The sequence below is a fragment of the Prunus persica genome, chromosome G1, assembly GCF_000346465.2.
Source record: "Prunus persica cultivar Lovell chromosome G1, Prunus_persica_NCBIv2, whole genome shotgun sequence".
NCBI lineage: Eukaryota > Viridiplantae > Streptophyta > Magnoliopsida > Rosales > Rosaceae > Prunus > Prunus persica.
The window spans coordinates 38,486,334-38,500,973 of record NC_034009.1 but is presented as its reverse complement, the minus strand read 5'-3'; the positions used below and the strand labels follow the sequence as shown (position 1 = coordinate 38,500,973).

Below are 14,640 nucleotides of genomic sequence, written 5' to 3'. Positions count from 1 at the left end.
CTGGAATCCAATTCAGCTGTTGCCCTGTTTCAAATTTGAAAAACTAGCCGTGACGGATTGAGCTTCATCATGAGGAGTTAAGCAAAAAATGAATAAATTATATCTAGAAGACTATAACTAAAATGGAAAAGGATAACAGTGCTAATAAGAACATTCTGTTGCTATGTGCACATCAAATTCCGGTGTAGTATCGAGCTGCAGATCTATATACTTGTCTGCAATGTGAGTATGGGACATATGGTAAATGCTGCATCAAGCCATGTAATCAATGTTGAACAAATGGTACTGCTCTGGATATTGTTTTGGTATCAATTCTTGACTTAATCAGTCCTAATCAATCCTCTTATAGGTATGGAAATTAATTCTTGGATTTATCACTTTATGCTAATAAGCGTAGCCCCCATGTGTTCTCTCTTTTTCATTTCATCAGTTTGTACATGTACAGATGAATTTTCTTTCTCCGACTCTTCCTGCCTTCTTTTCTGCTACTCATGAAACATTAATTTTGGTATTTCCAATTCTAGTTTTATATGTAACTTTCTTTTAATTGTGTTTTAGTTGTTTACTGTTTGCTACCAAAAATAACAGGACTGATGATGGGTCAGGTCCGGATGTTTCTTTTGGCCGATTGGTCAGGTTTCTGATTGGTCACTCTTTGAATTGCCTGTCTAGGATAGGTTGGGAACTGGGGGATGGCTGCTTTATAGATTGAAAATGCATGACTTCACAGGACAGGAGGCTTTGTTTTCTGCATCTTCATTAAATATTTGTTCTGCAATTTCTAGGAAAGCTTCAAATTAATCTTTATCTGATATCTGTTATTGTTGAAATGACTCACAACCCATACACGTGTTTATAAAGCTGATGATAATGAAAATCCAATCATTTGTGCTGCTATGGGATGGGAGAATGGAAGCAAACAGAATCTCAGGGACAAATACATTGGTTTGAACCATCTGATGTGGTTGTTGGGATCATAGGTGACTTGTCTTTGGAACTGTTGGTCATTAGTTGTTTAATGAGTAGCATTCATTATATGACATCATCCTACGTCACTGCTGGTGTTGGAGTCTTTTCAGTGGAAAAACCACTAAACCAGTCTGAGATGTGTCTTCATTTGACAAGGCCATGGTTACTTGGAACTTGGAAGCTTGGAGACATGTGGACCTCAGTTATTGAATTTCCGAAGTGGACAAAGCTCTGAAGAAAGTTCTAAAATGCATCATAGAAATGTCCTGGTTTTGCACTATATGTTACATTTCTCCTTTCCCACTGCGGTAGCTTATGTTATCTTTCAATTTTGCTAGTTGAGGACCAAGTTGAGGGGTCTCTGCGACTTGGGTTTTTCTTCTCTCTCTCTCTCTCTTCTTCTTCTTCTTATTTCTGCATTGTCATGGGGTAATTTTGTGGGTTCCACACCCATTGAGGCAGTGTTTCTAATGAAAAAAAAAATCACGGATCGGTATTCACCATTAGATTAAATCTAATGGTAAGTGACCATAATGTCCTTAATCCGTGATGATCAAGTCAACGAGACTCTTATTAACCATGAATTTGCCTGTCGAGTTTTGTAAGAACCTTCTTTCATACTCGTATTTTATTCTCTGTGGCTCAGGCAACACTTTGGAATCTTAGGATATTCATGTTGTTGGCCTATACGTGACATTTCCGAGCAGTACCGACTGAGCCTTTTCTAGGGGTTACCTCTTTATCTTTTGCAAAGAAAAATGATTCTGTGACATCCCATGAATATTATTTGATTCTTCCCACAAAAATAAAAACAGAGCTCTGAACAGTTTGTGATTGAGATCAGGAAGCAGGAGAAGACTGCTAACATTATTACCTAATATCTGTATCATGGAAGGGTATTTGGATCACAATACCAAAATGTTTTCTTGAACATATATTATTGGCAAATCTATTCGAGTTGAACTGGAATTTCAATCAGTGTTTTTCCAACCTCACTTTCAAAATTTGTCCAAGATCAATATCTTATACTGGTACCCTAGTGTTCCGGGCAGACAGCACCAACCTCATTTGTCTTTGAAATGGCAGAAAGACTCAGAAGTGTGTGCATCAGTTTATTTTAATCAAGTTCAAGTTCGAAAAATAACTGGTAAATTCTGATTATAGAAAAGAAAAACCAAATTTCCATGCAGCATTCAATCTGCACTGAAAAAGGGAGCTGCATGTTGAAGATCATATGAAGTTTGGAGCATTGCATACTGATCACTGCCAGAAATAGTTGGGAAAACTAAAAATCCGACATGTCATGCATCCAAATGTTGCAAACTAAATTGAAAAAGGAAAAAGAAATGTATTTGAAGAACAGCACCACTTTGTATGTATTCACAGTTCCACAAGTGAATGCAGATTCCCGCTGTAACACCAACAGCTTGGATTTATTAGTTGAATGGGATGAAAGAGAATTGGTATGTACATGGACAAGGGTAAGAGCTAAAAGAAAAGGAAGAGACGCAAGTTTTGTACAATGAGAAAGGTCTCTCCTCCAAATGACTTAATAATTAAATTTATGTGGAGGGTGGAGGTTTCGAGGGTGCTGCCGCTGTCTTGCATATAGGGCACCAATTCTTAAGCCGTAGCCACTGGTTTACACAGTTAACATGAAAACTGTGCTCGCAATGTAACCTTCCAACTTCATCTCCAGCAACATACTCTTCCTGGAAAAACAAAGATAGACCAACAACAATTACTCTCTACATATAAAGAATCAGACTCAAATGGTGCACCTAAAAAACAAATTAAGTGCTGAGAAGTATATCCAATTACATCCACTCTAAACTTTACAGGATGTTAAATAACATTTGGAATCATGTTGAGCTAGTTCTAACTTCTGAGTTAACCAAGGAACTGACTTGGGATAGTGCAGGTTTAGGGTGAAATTTCTAGAGACAACCCGGTTAGTTTGGCCTTAAATAATCACTTAGTGCCCAAATTTTCTTAAAGCCCAATGTAAATTCTGTTTTCCTTGTACCCTGCAACTAACTTTAGCCTTAGTTGAATAAGGAGCGGCTAAGTTAAGGTAAATGCAGTTACAATTTTAGCTACAGTGTTTCAGCTCATGCATGAACCACTACTAGCGAGGCCCAGAGGTGCTTCTAAGAAAAATAAATAAAATCAGAACGGGAAAAAGACCTGGCAGATACTGCATTTGACATCATCCTTTTTCCCATCACATTCTATGGATGATTCTTCTAGAGGTGTAAACTGATAAGTGCTTTTCTTAAGGCAATCTGACAATGCTTCTTCTGGCAATGCTGTGCTGACAGTACCCATCCTCTCTTCTAGAGCTAATAATTCCTGCCATCCAAGTAGTGAAATACTGTAAAGGAAACAGCTGAACGTAATAAGGTTGCCCCAGATTGTGTTATTCTGAACCCACCACTAGTAGATTATTTGAATTGATTTATTCGAGGCATTGATGATAATAAAAAGTTTAGATGCATCATAATGACTACGCCAGCATTGTATTGAAACAAAATAGAACAATGAGAGATACTATGGATAATTTCTATGGAAACTGAATTGCAGTGCGCAGCAATAGCAAACCTCATATGACATGTTATCAATATCCAGTCTCATGTCTCTATGCTGATCATAGAAGTTTAGGCCATTCAGGAACAAATTGGTCTCCAGAACAAGTATTTGCTGCATTATGAAAAAGAACAGTTAAAGAACAATCAACCAATTAAGTGAACATATTTGACCCAAAAAAAGCAAGTGAACATAAAAACTCTATAATAACTACCTCAAATGATAGCTCTTCATCTTGTTCAATCCTCTCCAACGCCAGCAATACCTGCACAGTTTGTGAAATGGACAGATTAAAGAATGAAACCACACTACCACATCAGTTCTTTTGTGAATCTCTCCAACAAGGCAACAAGTCATAAGACCACACAAATGTACATAAAAATTTCATATAATACCTCCGCAATCCCATCCATGTTGTAGCGTCGCAGTCCATCCTGATTCATTAGAGAGCGGGAAAAGCCAACATCTGCAGCACCAGCTCGCATGATGCTATGTAAATTCCCACTGCTACTACCTGGCCGACTATAAGAATTTGGCCGAATTAAAGGAGCTTCATGGGATAACTGTTGTAATGAACTAGGAGAATTCAAGTTGATAGACATTTCAGGTTGAGACGTCTGTGGGCCAACTACAGGGGATCCATTGGCTGATAAATTGTTCCCACTTCCTTGATTAGAAAGCCTTCCCCTCGAGTGACCAGTGACAGTTCGCCGAGTCCTAACTGATGCAGCACCATTATCCCTGTTAGAAGGCATATTCCTAGCTCTTCTTGAATCAGAAATTGAGATGCCATGGCTAGAATTGGAGTTTTGTCCCGCTGATGATGACCCATTCATCTTCTTCCCCCTAGCAGCAGAGCTACTTTCTCCTTCAGAAATTCTTTTCTTTATGGTCTCTCTTCTATTGAGGCTTGAATCTGATGACGAACAACTGGACGGGACAATATCGGATATTGAATTGCATCTTAGATTTCTTAAACCATTCCTGGTTGTGCTAGCCTGTGTTGCTTGGCTGGTGTTTTTAGATCCCGAAGAAACATTAGACCCAACTAAGGAATCTTGGTTTCGCAATCCAGATCTCTGATTGAAACTCTTTCGCGATCTTGTATTTGATGCTACATCAGAGCTTCCAACTTCCATCAAGGTGACCACACTGGACTCAGCGTTTTTAGGTTCAGGGTGCAGCCCTCTTTGAATCTTTCCAGGTGGGGGAGCAAGCTCTGAAACTTCAGGATCATCCTGAACACTACTGGTTTCAGATGAATCTGTTTCCAAATTAGAAGATAGCTTTTTGCAAGGTTCTGTTATGGATTTTCTTGTGTTGCCAACAGCAATGCAAGACCTAGAGGAACTTCCAATTATCTCTTTCCCACTTGAAGTGCTGCGGAATGCAGGCCTTGATGATGACTTAGCCTTTTCAATTTGAGCACCTTTCACAGTGTTCAATCTTCCACTACATCCCAGTCGGCTGCAGAGCTGAGCATTGCGGTCTCTGTTTGGAGTTTCCCTCAAAACAAGACCAGATCCCTTTTTAGAGACAAGCCTATTGACAGCTCTTTTACCGGAATACTCATCCATGTATGTTGATTGTGTCCTTCAATTCTGTAAGAACAGTAACATAAATATTTAAGATCAGCATTGCTATTTCAAAAGTAAAATGACAATAGACTTCCAAGTTCCTATGCAGATTGTTAGTGATACACAATCTAGATTTTGATGGTGACGTATCATATAGTGTTCAAAGAAACCTTAGTACTAAGAATTGGAAATTTCTTTGGAAGGGGAAAGACAAGGAAACAAGAAGATGACAGACATTTCATAGCTATTACTCCCATGAACAACTGCAAAGGAGAAACTTAAACAAAACAAATATGTTTCATGTGTCATACTCATATGCAAGCAAAATTTTCACAAAGAAATGAATAACACATTACGTCATCGGTATGGAATGGAACACACTATCCAATGTAAACCAACAATCTACAGAGGGAAGGAAAAATCACTAGCATAAAATGAACAAAAATTGGATTCTTTAAAGGATTAAGGTTCAGATTTCAAGCATATCAAGGTTTAAATTTCAAGATATTTTGATGATAAATGAAACTGTAGGCCAAAAATATTGATCCATTTCCTCTGCTGGAAGTAGAAAAGCCCACCAAACAGTTTCCTATTTGTTGTCAGTTACATTGGCCGAAGACATACCCCTAGTTACATTTTGAGAAGTGCTACTATAAATACCTGAAATTCTTACTCAGCTATAAAGGATAAGCCTTCTTTTACCTTAAAAAAGTCGACATTTCAGAGAGATTTCATTAACATTGTCACAGAAATTTGTTACTTTACCACAATCATTTTTTTTATACAATATTCCACTATTAAGAAGAAGAAAAAAACTCCCAAGTCCAAAACTATAGAAAACAATTGCAGAATTCAGAGCACTAGCAATACACCAGATATCAACAATATAAAAAAACTGCAACATGCCAGAAATCAGATTATCAGAAGCTGAAACAAGCAATGATAATTACATAGGAGTATGAAACAGTCATGAAAAAGGATTAACAAGGCACAACAACGATATCAAGACCTCTGTTACCATTAGTTGAGTCATTGGTACAAAGAGAAGAGAACCCAATACAGTCTTTTTGATAGGAAAGAGAACCCAAAATTTTGATTGTGTGAAAACATAAAAAGGAACAAAGGAATGAGGAAAAAAAGGACCCAGATGGCCACATGCCTCATATATCATCCCAAAAAAGTGGGTCTCTAGTTGTTGTGAGGAAACGCTTTTTCAAGAATTATTCTCCACACAAATGATCTTATTTTCTATTTTCCCGAAAGACTCTTTCCCCGTGATTTAAGGACATGAAAAGATTAAAAAAAAGCTGAAATTTCTCGAAAACAAAAACAATTGAAAAGGAGGGAAAAGAAAGTTATCATCATTTCTCCTCCATATATATTCCAACAAACCAAACAGAAAATTTCAGTTTTGGACTTAGAACAATACTTATTGTTATTGATAAGAAAGAAAAACTAGCAGAAAAAATAGGCCGTGATGATGATCAGAGTTCCTCATCAAAAAAGGAAAAAAAGACAAGTGATAGAAGAAGAGAAAACGTAAAATGATAAGAATTATTCCAATAGTCCAAACGGATGAAAACAATACCAGGCTTTCCCAAAGGAGGGTGTTTAATTATTGATTAAAAGACAAAAATAACTGAAAAACGAAGGTGTTTGGAAAAAGTGAAGAAGACTCATCTAACATATACCAGAAATGATTATCAAAGCTAAACCATATTGAAAAAATAAAACAAACCCAATATAATTGAACCACCATTGAATTCAGATAGGTGTTAAAAAAACATAATTGATGATTCTTTGTTCTGCTTCTACCTAATCCTTGTCCGTGTTCTTCTGCTTCCTTTGAATACCCAGAAGCCAAAAGTTGAAGTCTTTAGACTCTACAGAGAGAGAGAGAGAGAGAGAGAGAGAGAGAGAGAGAGAGGAAAAGAAGCTTTTCCTCTTAGGAGAGAGAGAGGGAGCGAGAGGGAGGCAAAAACGTCTGTGTGAATGATCCAAGGCCTAGAGAGAGAAGTCCCTTGTCATTTTGGACTTCCATTTTTCATTTTATCTATTTTTTTTTCGGTTTGAGTTTCTGGCTTTGGAAGCTTAACTAGGAACAACAACCAAAGTGAAGTGCCGTCCTAATGGGAGAGATTTGAGCCGTTGGATCAGAAAAAGGATCAAAGATCGAGGGCTATGGAGGACAGTGACGACATGGTCAACAAGGCTGTGTTATATAGTATAAAACCTCTTTCTGTGGGACTTGCAGGTGTTTACCATATTACCCCACACGGCCCATACCAACTTCACCATCTCAGCCGCCGTCCAATCTTCAACTATGTTTTTCTTCTATTGTGGCTTTTTCTTTTTAATTATTTAAATTAGGAGTGTTTTGTTTTATTTAATCTTTTTTTAAGGTCCAAGTAAATTCCAAACCACCTTGAGGTTGAAGACTTGAAGTAGGTCTCTTTCACTTGCTTATCAGATAGATGGTTTTAATATATGTGAATCCACTTATGTGGAATCTACATATTTCTCCATGTACTTGTGTTTTCGAACCTTTTATTGAATGAGTAGGATTTTTAGTTATTTGAACATTTAATCATAATAATATTTTTTTTATTTATTCATTTATAAAACAAAAGTAGATTAAAAGTTAGATTTCCGGGGATCTTAATACCACACAAGTCAAGGTACACTCTAGTAACGATATCCAGATGAAAGTTATTAAGCTCCATTTGGGAGTGTTTTGTTTCTTTTCCCAACATTTGGGAGTGCTTATGGAATGGCTAAAATATTTTTTGATAACCAAAAGCATTTTTGACAATGTTTGGCAGAAAAATTCAAAAGTACTTTTGAGCAATAGAAGTGCTTTCTGGAGAAAAATCTACTATGTGCTTTTCTAGGAAGCACTTCGATTTCTTATAAAAATTTCAACATCTTTATAATAAAAGTGCTTTTGCTAGAAGTATTTATAAGCAGAAGTGATTTCTAGAGAATAGTCCCAAACGAGCCAACCAAATACAAAAATGATTGCAGTAATGCCTTTTTTTGGTTGCTAAAAGATCAAGTACCATGTTGGCTTCCCTATAAATATAAGTAATTAAATCTTGTAAGAACTATTCATTTATATATAAATGAATATTTTCATATTAATTTCATTTAAATCATTTCGCCATAAAACCAATCTTTAAAAACAAAAAACAAAAAAAAAAATCAATGAAAAATGAGCATTCGAACTTCAAACACATCTTCTAATAGGAATTGTGTTCACTTGCACACCAAATGTACCATAATTCTTATTAGAAAACCTAACAATGGTAGTAACATATTTCCTCTTTTTCTTCATGCCTATGCATATCTCTAACATCTTTCCTTTCAAATGGACAAGAACTTAAGTACCTTTCCTAGCTAGCATCTTTCCTTTCATATGGACAAGAAATTGAATTTTTTTTTCTTTTTTTTGAAAAAAAGAGAATTTGAGTACACAAGTTTTTTTATCCACAAAAACAAAATCCGTGAATCTGTCAAGGATAAATCCCACAGAATCTTCAAGGGAGAATATGGTGAGCAGGACATAGTTTTATTTTGTGGCTCCACTCACTTTATTTCTCGAATATTTCTTCTTCTTTTTTTATCACCCATTTTCACGAAATTTTTGTTCAAAAACACTTTTTTCATGCATTTTCATATTTTAAGCAATATCTTTTTGTTTTCTGGAAACAAGTAGATCCACGGCATCATCGATCCAAATATTTTCAAGAAAAAAAATGGTGACCCGTCAAAACATTTCCCAGAAATATGAAAAATTTTCATGCAAAATGCACGGCCAATTTAAAATCCTCTCTCCCCATCAAACCTTAAATAAAGCACATAAATTAAAGCAACTTATTAGTGAATTTTATGGGTATGATTATGACGTTTTGCTTCCACATCTTTCATATGTTTTCCATCGTATCTTTCTGTCTTCCATCATCTTAATAAATTAATTAGAATAATTAGGTGCTGAGAATAAAGCAAAACAAGCTTTTCCTAATACACGTACTGTGTCTCCATCTTTGCTGTGATATTACGCTTGTTTTTGCATTAATTTTCTGTCTGTTATTAGATCAAGAATTTTCTTTTGATTTTTAAAATAATTTTTGTTTGGTATAGTAAACTAGTGTTTTTTTATTTAAAATTATGTAAGTAAATCGTATCGGATATCAAACCAACCTTAAAAAAGACTTTTAATTGTTATAAGTTAGGTTAATTGGCTACTATAGTGTGTTTTTCTACGCTCGAGTCCGAATCTCCGTTCCCCTGTATTAGAGTAGTTTAAATAAATAAATAAAATTTTGAGTAGCTATATGTTTGCCAGGTGCGGCATGGAAAGGTGATGATCATCTCCTCCTACCACACCACTACCTGTGATGTAACTTTATGTTCCCTCTTCATGTTTGTTTAAGAGCTAATTAGGTAATGGCCTGCACAAAGAAAAGCAGGATGTGGCACAGAATGGACTACATATGTACAATTACACATAAATTATATACCCTTTATTTTTATTTTTATTTTTATTTTTATATAATAAAAAAAATAATGTAAACAGCGTGGCTTAATGCTTTATGCCATTGTAATATAGGGCCACATCATTTTTATTTATATGCTTTGGTGGTGTAATATAATTAATTAATCTTTGGTTATTATTTAAATACTTATGCACGTACGCAGTCACATTTTAATCAAAGTTAGGAACCAATCATGATCCAACAGCTCTCTTATCCAAATTATAAGTAAACAAAAAGAAAAAGGAAACCCCTTTCCAATTGAAAAAAAATTAAATTAAATTATTTAAAGAAATAAATTTGAAAGAAGAGAGCACAATTATGAAAGAAGCTGAATTTATTAATGGATTGGGAAAGTATGATTCTGCAGGTAATGAATGGGAAGGCAAGTCCTTTGTCCTTGTATCTATTTAATAATAGAAAAATATTGTTGTATATTTGACGAAAAATAAATATTAATACTAAACTTTTTATTTTTATTTTATTTTTCAGGAACGATATTATTAATTGTATATCACGACAATACTGTTAATTGTATAGCACGAATTGAATACTTTCGTTTTCAAACATTAACGATGAAGCTGGCCTTTCCACATGAGTTTTGGTTTGGACACATACATCGTTTTGACAAATATTGTTTATATTTCCCTAGGAAGTCTTTGATTATTTCAACCCATAAAAAGAAAGTAGAAATCTTCATGATCATTTGGAAAGGTGATTTATAAGAAAAGTTTAACCAACCTCATTTTCATTTTTAGGTTTAATCCAAAGATAACTGTTCTAAGAACAAGAATTTTATTTAGTACAAGCGATTGAGAGAGAGGAGCTTATACAAATATTCATTGGGTTTCAAAGGTTTCGAATTTCTACCCACATAGATGAAGATAAAAGACCTCAATCAACTAAGCTATACCCAACTGGCAATAATAATAAGATTTTTTTTTTCCAACATAACAAATTTTGGTTCATGTAACACAATATCTGCTCCAACAAAGCGAAAACTAAATGCCACTAAACTAAATTATTAATTTTGAAGAAAACTTAGTAGATGAACGGCCCCCCACATTTAACATCTTCTGTTATACGATGAAACCAAGATCAGTTTCTAATAAAATTATGAATGCCATTGAAAAGGTCAACCCTTGCCACATGTCGAGAATATTGTTGGATTTGGAACAAAATTAGAATTTTGAGAAGAGTGATTGATTGAAATCATGGCCTCCAACTAACCTCTGATTAGCAACATACCAACACCACCACCCATGTTTGTGTTGTGCGCACGAAATTCGCGCTTCTCTTCATGAACTTGAAGAAATAATTCCCCTTTATTTCTCTTCCAATTCCAACCAATCTCTTCTTTCTCTTCCTTCATATATTAATTTCTTCATCTAATTCCCATTCCATTTTGTGTGTTTTTTGTGTTTTCAGATTTTCGGGTTTCCTTTTGCTTCAATCAAGGTACGTTAACTTGTTCTTCTCCCATTTCTTTCTTTTTGGTTCCTACAAATCTACTCTTTCTCATCATATATTCCCTCACGCCATATGCAACTCCTTTTCTTTTTTGCTTCTACTTCTGGTTTCTAGAGATGGTGGAAGATTTTAGTTGGGATATTTTGTTTTTAATTTATTGCCATTTGTGCGAAGCATAACATGTGTTTTGAAGATTATTTTGGACATATGTTCTTACTTAGTTTCGATTGTCTTTGAGTTCTTGTTCTCCTCTTATGAAAATTAATATGTTGGTAAGTTTCAAATTTGTCTTTGTGGTGTGGGTTTTTGGGTTGCTTGTCAATGGGGATAAGCATGCAATCTTGTCATATAGACCGACCTGACAAGACCTAAGCTAGGTGACAACAAAAACGATCCCCCCTCCCTATCAGCAAAGCATTTGTTTTATACTTTGCGTACTGTTGTTCCAAGTGGATTTAGTTATGCATTATTAGGTGAGCACGGTTTAGGTGAATTTTTTTTGGCCGAAACCTCCCACCGTGTTTATTGTATTGGTAAGCTATTTTCTGAGATTATCGATTAAATAATTTGGATTTAAAAAGCTAAATACACCGTTTTGACTAAATAACTAGTCCGTATATGAAATTTGGTAATCAAATTATTTATGATTTCTAAATAACATGACAATACATGTACCATATACAGAGAACATGCGATGCCTTTAACAACACAAAAAGAAGCAAAAGAAAGAAAACATGTTATTTGGTTCGTAAGAAAAGAGTATGGACCTAAGAAAAATACAGAGACAAAACAAGAATGTTATAATCTAAGTCTTTCTCTCTCTAATGAATGGGAAATGGGATCATGGGACCCATCTGAATTTAGCCCCATTGGTATTCTTTTCATCCGGGTCCTGCAGCGTAATCAAAGCCCTCCCCATAAAGGCTTAGATTCTTGCATTTGACGCAGTAGGATTTGGTCCAGACTTAGGTGAGCCTGAGCTACATTTTTACCATGTGAATCAGAGCAATAAATAACATTAGCATGCAATTGGGATGCTGGGCCCCTAGGCCCACTTCCTATCAATTTCAATACGTGATTAGTATATAGGCACCTGTTTGTATTAACTGACTCTGCTTTTAATGATACTTCTCTTTTCAATGTTAGAAAGAAGATAGCTTACGGTAAGGAATATTGAAGCTAATCTTCTCTTGTCAAAATCTCATTTATTATACTATTAAATCGTCAATTTAAGTTATTTCTTAAAATAAAATTGTTTGAATGTGTCGTCTTAATTGACAATTTAGAATGATATTTCTCTTTTCAATGTTAGAATGAAGATAGCTCACGGTAAGGAATATTGAAGCTAATCTTCATTTGTCAAAACCTCATTTATTATGCTATTAAATTGTCAATTTAAGTTATTTATTAAAATAAAATTGTTTGAATGTGTCGTCTTAATTGACAATCTACGTAAACATGTTCACCATGAATTGATATGTTACATTTGTTAGCATAGTAGATGAACATGCCTTAAATTTATCACATTGATCAATTGGAACTTTTTTCTAACTTATGATTTCTTTAGAAAAATATGCAGGGAGGTAGCAGCATTTGAAATATCTCAGCTGATCAGCCATCAATCAATCCAAGCAATACATATATGGCAACAAAAGCTAAAGATAGCACTACTTCAGGGAAGGAGCTGAAGAAGAGCACATCAGCTTTAAACTCCCACACAAACCACACCAAAAGAGTCACCAAGTCTTCATCTTCTGCAGGCACTGAGAAAGCAACCTCTTCAACCTCTTCAACCTCTTCAACCTCTTCAACCTCTTCAACCTCAACAACAAAGCAAGTCCCAAACTATCTGAGGCCTACTTTGAGTGCCTCAAGACATGAAAATTCTTCCAAGTCATCATTAGCTGGGAGCAAGAAACATGGCTCTGAAGACTCTGCATCATCTCAAAAGCCTACACTGAGTAGAAGAAGATCTTTTGACAAGCCACCATCACCGTCAAGACTACGCAAGTCACTGATATCACCAGGAAGGGACACATCGCTACGATCTTCATCGTTTACAGCGAAAAGCTCCAATGTCCCGAAACCCAGTATAGATAGGTCTAATTCGAAGACGGCTAGAGCCGGAAAGCCACAGCTTTTGTATGCAAAGAGTGTGAAGAAGAGCAGTACAAGTGGTTCAGCCAAGAAGGAAAGTACAGCTTCAACAAGACCTCCAAAGAGTGAGGACATAACACAAACACTCGATCTTGAAGCCGATCTAGAGGCTATAGAGTCTTTGGATCATCAAGAGGTTGAAGAGGTAGGTATGATTGAGAGTGAGGAACATGAAAAGGTGGTTCTTCCAGACCCAAAAGTTGAAGAGAAGGAGCAAGTTGATGATCATGGTGCAGCTGTAGAAGCTGAAGCTAATGGCGGCGAGGATGAGAAGCTCAAGACTAGTGACAGTTCTACTGTTAATGCAGAGGAATTGCAGGAAACTGTGGAGGAAAGAAATGAAGAAAGTGGAAATGCATTGGTCCAAGAAGAGAAGCCTGCAGATAATGAACAACATCAAGGGGAAGATAATCAGAACAAATTAGATGAAAGCAGTGAGGCTCAACCAGAAGAGGGTTTGGCAAGTGAGGAAACAAAAGTTGAGGTGAAAGAAGATAAAGGAAAAGAGAATGAAGAAGATGGTGATGCAGTGGAGGAAAGCAAGAATGTTGAGGACATGGCCTTGGATGAGAAGGAAGGGATTGCATTGAAGGAAGGGGAAGAAAAAGCTGATGGGGGAATTGAAGAAGCAAAGCCTGCAGAGGCTGCAGAGGCTGCAGAGGCTGCAGAGGCTGCTGAGGCTGCTGAGGTTGCTGAGGCAGCTGAGGCAGCTGAGGGAGCAGAGGAAACAGCCAAGCCAAGCCAAACAAGCGAGGGATCACAAGGAGGGAAAAAGGACTCTGCTCCTGCATACAATGATGTGATTGAGGAGACTGCAAGCAAGTTGCTGGAGAAAAGGAAGAACAAGGTGAAAGCATTGGTTGGGGCATTTGAGACTGTGATAGATTATGAATCAGGATCCAAATGAACCCATTTACAATATGATGTTGTGAAATCTGTACTCTCTGTATATTGACACATACATTGACATGTAATGTGGAGGATTAAAAGATTAAAGAAAGAAAAAAATTGAATTGGATAGAAATGCTGACAAATCTTTCTATTAGCATTGGCATTTAGATTTAGAGGGTGTCATTGAATTTGTATGTTTCCCTACATGAAATTTGTTGATAGTACCTGTATAATGATATATTATACAATTTGTACATTAATTATGCATTCTTTTTAGTAGTTTTAGCCTAATTTTTGCTAGCTAGTTAGATAATTATAGACAATCTGCATTTTCCATGTGAAGTTTACTGCATTGCCAGAATCAGTGAGCAAAATATTTTCAAATAGCTAATGAATGTCACACGCGTGTCGATTCGAAATTGGAATGTAAACTGTGATCATAGATACACATATAATAT

The 14,640-nt window shown here is 35.9% G+C and overlaps 2 protein-coding genes across 2 annotated transcripts; one reads left to right on the top strand and one right to left on the bottom strand.

Moving 5' to 3' along the window:
* Positions 2,271-7,196, bottom strand: LOC18791219 (E3 ubiquitin-protein ligase MBR2). The gene is made up of 6 exons (XM_020554301.1): positions 6,948-7,196; positions 3,951-5,156; positions 3,770-3,820; positions 3,571-3,669; positions 3,157-3,321; positions 2,271-2,681 (listed from the first exon to the last, which is right to left on the bottom strand). The coding sequence occupies exons 2-6, from the start codon at positions 5,130-5,132 to the stop codon at positions 2,532-2,534; spliced, it is 1,647 nt and encodes a 548-aa protein (XP_020409890.1). The 5' UTR covers positions 5,133-5,156; positions 6,948-7,196; the 3' UTR covers positions 2,271-2,531.
* Positions 12,611-14,349, top strand: LOC18793164 (suppressor protein SRP40). Its single transcript, XM_007224752.2, has one exon. The coding sequence runs from the start codon at positions 12,777-12,779 to the stop codon at positions 14,196-14,198; it is 1,422 nt and encodes a 473-aa protein (XP_007224814.1). The 5' UTR covers positions 12,611-12,776; the 3' UTR covers positions 14,199-14,349.